This window comes from Etheostoma cragini, chromosome 13 (assembly GCF_013103735.1).
Source record: "Etheostoma cragini isolate CJK2018 chromosome 13, CSU_Ecrag_1.0, whole genome shotgun sequence".
Lineage (NCBI taxonomy): Eukaryota > Metazoa > Chordata > Actinopteri > Perciformes > Percidae > Etheostoma > Etheostoma cragini.
The window spans coordinates 15,461,706-15,468,526 of NC_048419.1; the positions used below are offsets into that span (position 1 = coordinate 15,461,706).

The 6,821-nt window shown below is 40.4% G+C and overlaps 1 protein-coding gene across 1 annotated transcript in view; it reads right to left on the reverse strand.

Moving 5' to 3' along the window:
* Positions 1-2,155, reverse strand: part of LOC117955543 (reticulon-4 receptor-like 1) — an 88,325-nt gene extending 86,170 nt beyond the window's left edge. Inside the window, exon 1 of the mRNA XM_034890109.1 lies at positions 1,538-2,155. Within this exon, the coding sequence (XP_034746000.1) occupies positions 1,538-1,550 (13 nt within the window). The 5' untranslated portion in view covers positions 1,551-2,155. The remainder of the gene's footprint in view (positions 1-1,537) is intronic.
* Between the last annotated feature and the right edge of the window lie 4,666 nt (positions 2,156-6,821).

The following is a 6,821-nucleotide window of genomic DNA, read 5'->3' on the forward strand; positions in this document are numbered from 1 at the left end:
GGTGCTATCCATCTGAAATTACAGGAAGATTAAAATTAAAGCTTGTCTGCCTCTAGCCAGCAAGCTCTATCTGTCTTTCTTTTGCCCTATCATGCAGTAAATACACACATACAATGACAGCACTAATCAGCCCTCTGTCAAGCCCATTAGGTCCCATCCTAATGAGGAGCTCGTCCAGCTTGTGCCCTGACTTTGGCCAACCAAATGAGCTAATAGATAATGATGTGCATATACAGTATGTGTGTGTGTTGTTTCACTTCTCTGAGTTGGGCTGTATTAATATGACAAATGACACACTTCCAGCATCTCTATTAAAGAATGTGTTTCTATTATGATTTCAGTGGTCAGCGGTGTACTACACTCATCACAAAGCAGAAGCCTAACAATCTAAAATTTTTATTTATTAATTTTTTCGGGGGGGATTGGCAGATGAGTCACCACTCCACAAATACTTCTCTTTAAACTGTGTGTGTGTGTGTGTGTGTGTGTGTGTGTGTGTGTGTACTTTCTACTATGATAGCCTTGGTGGATGATATTGACATATGGATTAGTGTCAAAATTATTTTTTTGGAGTCACCACTCCATAAACAATTCTCTTTAAACTGTGTGTGTGTGTGTGTGTGTGTGTGTGTGTGCGTGTGTGTGTGTGTGGCTGTGTGGGTGTGGGCTTTTATGTTATTTCATACTTAGTAATGTTAGACTTCCTCTTTGTCACATTCACATGCATGCAGAAAAGAAGGCTGACAGTGGGATTGGAGCCTCCCTGTCAACACATAGCTACACACCCACAGGCAAGGTCATCGTGGTAAACCGAACACCTTTTTTCACCACAAAACAGCCGCGTGTCAGTGTGATAGTACACAGCAAGGTGTTGGGCGCGTGCTGTTATTCCATTGTCGTCCATCGGGAGAGCCACCCTCTCCCTTCAGGGCACAGAAGTCAAACTATAGCCTATTCTATTGTTTGTATGGCTGCGCGCCACATTCTGTCACGCCAATGTAACCACACACGCGCACACAAGCGCGCACAGTCATGCCATAGGTGAGCGCACGCAAAGTTTCCAAACAGGTGAAACTTTAACAAATAAAACAACTGGGAACTCTTCCTAACAATCTCATTCTTGCGCTCTCTCTTTTTATTTCTCAGTCAGGCACACTGGCGCGCGCAGCAACATCACTAGCCATCCTCGTGCAGGCAGGTCCTACAAACTGCAGTGCGGCAGTGGTTCGCTATTTTAAGAATATTTTTTACATGAAGTGGATAAATATTTAATTCCCTCTCCATTCCCGGCCGCCAGCTTGAATAAAATACAATTGGTAAAATGCTTATATAGGCAGCTTCTCTGCGACTCCATTTAGCCAGAATTTAAAACATAAAAAAACGCTCCCAAGAATTTTTACCAACTTAAAAAAACAAACATAAACACGCGTAAACACACACACACACACACACACACACACGCACACGCACACACACGTGCGCGCGCGTGCTCCACACCTTCCGCAATAAAAAACAAGTGAATCCCTCTTTCTCTTACCTCGCCTAAACATATTGGCAGCGGCTGTTTGGAGCGTCTAGTGGTGTCTGTGCTGGAGTAGCATCCTTGTGGGGGTCCAATCCTGTGCTGCTGGTTGCTAAAGTGTTATTTTGATTCCCTTTGGCCGCTGGAAGGCAGGCTGTCTTGTCTCCGAGGTGGCTGTTGTTTCATCAAGTGAAGACGGTTGGAGGAGGAGGTGGTGGAGGAGAAGGGGATCGGACGATGTTTGATCAAATTAAAGACGAAAGAAGGTCCGCCACCGGTAGACACGAAGTTTTCTAGTCCCACTTGGTATGAAATAGGCGAAGAACACCTCGTTCCGTCCCAGGAGAAATGTGTTTTAGAGAAATTTTAACTCACCGCCATCTGGTGTTTATAAATCATTAACATGCATTAATAATTTATTTGATGCCCGAATTTAAGAGAAATGTGCTGTCAAGAGCAGATTGAAAACCGCCCCAAAAACCAGAGGGAAGTTCCTTTACGTCTTCATGGTCTTCCTACTGTCAGGTTGCGAGTCAGGTGGAGTAAACTGCGCTGCGTGGGGATCGTCAGTGCCGTCTACTGTCTCCGTTACCACAGAGCTCCGAGGCAGCGGCTTCAACCCCCCTCCCACAGCGGGATCTGACTGATGGAAGCTCTCTCTCTCTCTCTCTCTCTCTCTCGCTCTCTCGCTCTTTCTCTCTCTCTTTGCTATTTTTTATTGGCATGGCAGGCAAGAAGCATATATGTTGATGAAGCAGCTAGAGCTCTCATGTTAACAGCCTACTTGTTATCGTTTATTGAATCCTCTCATCCACTTATCTCCAAGTGTCTACCGTTCCAATTTAATTTAATTTCAACAATTCGGCGAGCTTTATGGGCTTGAATGTTGTATACACAATATTACCCTAAAACACAATTCAGTTACTGATTTTCCCTTCTTCTTTGTCTTCTTGCTTTCACTTTATTTGCCTTCACTCTCTGTCTCACATTCAAAATTGCGTTATTGGCACAATCAAATGAAGTAGGTTACAGTATTGCCAAAGCATGTTAGCAAGTATGATGATTTAGAATTAGACACTTAGGGGAAAAGACAATAAATGGCTTGCACATTACAAGATGGTAAAACCCAATTAAAGGAACAAATGAGAAAAGATAATAGACTACACATGTACTATGATATATTTTACTTTTTACTATACAACTTTTATTCTATACTTTTACTTTATTATTCTCTCAGGCCGTTTCTATGGTCATTTTCCCCTAAATAAATACACATTTGGTTTTGCCCGAGAGTTTGTCAAAATCTTGTTTTTACCATCATTTTTATTTTGGTAAAGAACTTGGTTATTATGTTTTATACAGACTGCAGTGAAGCAGTAAGTGTTTCTTTGACTTTACTTCTTTTGTTGACAGAACTGACACATGTGTTTTCTCTGGGTTGCCAGGTTTGTCTGCGTCCACCAGTCTGAATGGCCCGGTGGTAGTCACTCAGATGTGTCTTTCTCAGTTTCTGGTTTCTCTTGGTGCTCAGATGATATTGTCGCTGCCCCTCTGTGTTGTCTGTTCAGTGTCAAACAGCAACTTAAATTAATTGGGAGATTTCTTTCTCAATCTATAGTATCTTTCAAACTTTTCTCAAGTTTTCGTCTCCTGTTTTGAAATGTATCGGACTTTACTAGGAAACTGCCTAGGCAATTATTAACTGTAATTTGAGTGATGTTGATAGTTCCTGATTGTGTGTTTGTGTGAATCTATGGAGGAACATTTTAACAAAATCATTACCATCATGCAAGGAGACATGAAAGCTATGTTGAGTAATTACAGTTTTTAATGGGTTTCTCAAAATGGGGTTTCTCTTGGTTGTGGCATGTGCTGATATATTTAGCTGTCTCCGGGGAGGTTTTCTCTTCCACAAGGCATTGCATTTTTAATTTGGCCAGAGGAGGCCCTGTTCTTTTTAAATTAAAATTGTATTTTCATCAAGAATTTGGTCCCTTTCTGTATCATATTTGCTACGAGCAGAAACTGTTTTGCTGCCATCTCATTTTGAGGGCAGAACTGACGCATCCTGTCTTGTTTCTGCTGCCAGGTTTGTCTTTGTGCATTGTCCAGTCTTCATGCCCGCTGTCTGGTCGCTCTCGCTCACATTGTGTTTGTCTCTGTTGTTGAGTGGTTTTATTGTGTTTAAAATTGTTTAAAAAAGTTTTATAATCCAGAATCTATTCTTTGCCTCTGTTTACTCTGTTTTCACCTCTACCAGTTAGTTTTTCTCTTTCTTTGTTTCTTCAGATTTCAAAATTGTTCTTATTTTATCATTAATATTTTTAATGCACATTAGATACAAACCATACACACATTTTTTTTTTTAAAGTGACTAACTGTAGAAAACAAAATGGGAATTTAAGTAACCATGTAAATGAAACGTATTAGTGTGTGATGTGACTGGTGTGCATCTGCAGGATTGTGTGTTGTTCCTGTGCGGGGCTAGTGGTGCACATGTAATTTATATTGAGAGGGGATGTATGTCGAGGTGGATTGATTGGTTTATGTCAATTTCCTCATCAATTGACTGCTTGTCGTCATTAATCCTGATATTCCACTTCTTTTAAACCGCCCATTAATTCTTCTTGCCCACTTCATATTTAGATTGACTTTCCTCAGAATGTATGCTGACAAGAGCAAAAAAGCAAGAACAATTTTGAAACATCTCACTGGTGCTTACCAACTGTGATGTATTGTAAGATAGCATCTGTCTCTACAATGCCAAAACTCTGTCATATTTGGTCAAAGACACATACAAAAAAAGCTTTAATAGAATGTATAATTTAAAAGAAGGTTAATGCAAGATTCGTAGCTTAGTGTTAGTTGTCTGTCTACCTGATTAGGACTGTTCAGTCCTGTATTCAATTTTCTTTTAGCACCGTGTTGGGCTCCACCATAGACTTTCAAATATGGACACTGTCTCTGAGACGTCACCCATAGGTGTGGCTACACGATGAATTGAACTGCAGTTTTGGGCACTTCTGCGTTGGCTTCATTTTTTAGGTTTCCCCTTGGTATTAATTTCAGAGAAAAATATCTGGCATTTTAGCTGTTACATTCTCCATTATGTTCACCAGCCAAATGTTTACTTCGGGCACTGGATTATTTAGTTGCCTGCTGTAGCTCAATTGTCTCTCAGTTTTTAGGTTTTTAGGTTTTTAGGTCTAAAAGGAAATATCTCAACTATTAGATGGATAGCCATGGAAGAAGCTTTTGACTTTGACCTTTCTACTAGTGTCACCTATAAGGTTTCTCTGTACCTTTGAGTAAAGTATCTCAACAAATACCAAATCTACTGCTGTAAAAGTTTGAAAATACCTTCATATCCAACTCTAGATGAATTGTTATAACTTTTTGTTCCCTTAACTATTCATCTGGTGCCACCATCAGGTTAAATTTTGAACTTGTCAAAATATTGATTGTCTAAATATTGATTGTCAAAATATTTGAAAAACTATTAATATTCCCTTCCAACACAGCTGTACTTTTTGTTTAATGCTAATTAGCTTTTGTTAGATATCTGCGGATATGTAGATGCATTTAAAAATAACCCAAAGCCTATGCTTCCCATGTAGAAACACTAATGGCTACAAAGTACTGGATCAAAAATTATGGATGGCGCGTCTGCTCACCAATACCATGAACTAAGGACCAAAGAGAACTTGAATATAGACCTTTACACAGAGCAAAACTATATGCTTAAATGTATGAACTGTAGCTAACTGTACAAATAATTGTTAAAAAAAATGTTCTTTTTGAAAGGAGATGTCCTCACATGTTTTAAATGAACTTTGCGAGCTTTGTTAAAGGCTGCACACCAACACAGGGGTTTTCAATTATGTTGACTCATTAGACCACTCTGAGACCATGGGAGTCACTCGAGAACTCACGAGCCCTCGATGACTCGCAAGTCCTCGGTGACTGCAGAGACAGTGAATCCAACGAATCTAGTTATGAGTGGATCTGATTCAGACGAGCGAGTGAAGTCTCTTCTCGAGCTCAGACTAAAAGAAATCAACAAAACAAAAGCCATTCTTTCACTTCTGAAATAACATACAATGTTCTGCACATAGCCTAGCTAGGCCTACTGCAGGTTTGGTGTATACTTCAAGTAGAAAGTCCAAAACATTGTAAGCTCGCCGCTCATGGCTTGCGGCTCACGGCTCACGGCTCGGGCTCGACTCACCTCACAGACAACTCACGAGCCCTCGATGACTCGTGAGCCCTCGGTGAATCGTGAGTTATCGATGCTCGCACAAGTCAGAGAATCCCGCGAATCAGCCAGACTACATTGTCATGAGTGGATTTGATTCAGATGAGCGAAGTCTCTGCTCGAGCTCAGAGTAAAGCAAACAACAAACGCCATTTTTTCCCTTCTGAAATAACAAACAATTTTCCGCACATAGCCTAGCTACACTTACTGTAGGTTTGGTGTATATATGTAGTGCAGACGGTCTATAACATTGCAAGCTCACCTTGGCTCGCCTCTAGCATTACTGACTCAAGTGACTCGCACAACCCCGTTCAGTTTAGTGAGTGACTCAAAATAACCTGAATCCTTAACAGGAACCGGGTTTGCCAGGCCTAAATGGCTAGTCAAGTGGCTAGGAAAAGTGTTACACCATATAGTATTACAATAGTTTAAATAGGGTTTAAACAAAGATTTATATAAGGTAAGAGAGTGTGGAGAGAGTGTTGAGTGTGGAAGAAAATGTCAAATTGTCCAACATATTTAGTTTTTTGGTTAGGTGATCAATGTGGCATTTGAAATCTAAACATTCATCAATGTAGACTCCAAGGAATTTAGTGGCGTTTACTCTTTCAATATTTTGATTATTTATTTCAAGACAGACGTGCTTGTTTACCATTTGGTCACACTGAGGACCAAAAAGCAGTGGAACTTTGGCAGCAAAAATGTGACATACACCTCAGACCCACAAAAATGTTCAAAATTGCACCACTTTGGACTGTATTTGACTTTGAATAAACCAGAGGCAATTCCCGAATTTCAAGAACGTTTCAGAATCATACACATGAAAAGCACAACCAGCTACAAACAACAAGTGGTAGACAAATAGCCTGCCTATAAGTGGGATCACGCTCTTGGGGGGTTACAACCTTTGACTCTTTTCCTGCTATTGCTTTGAGCTGGCAGAACATAACGTAATCTTGGAAAATATTCCTTCACAGCGCTGTACAATGCGAGAAAATCTTACAGCTGAACCGGGCAGACACAGCACTTTTCATCAGACTCACC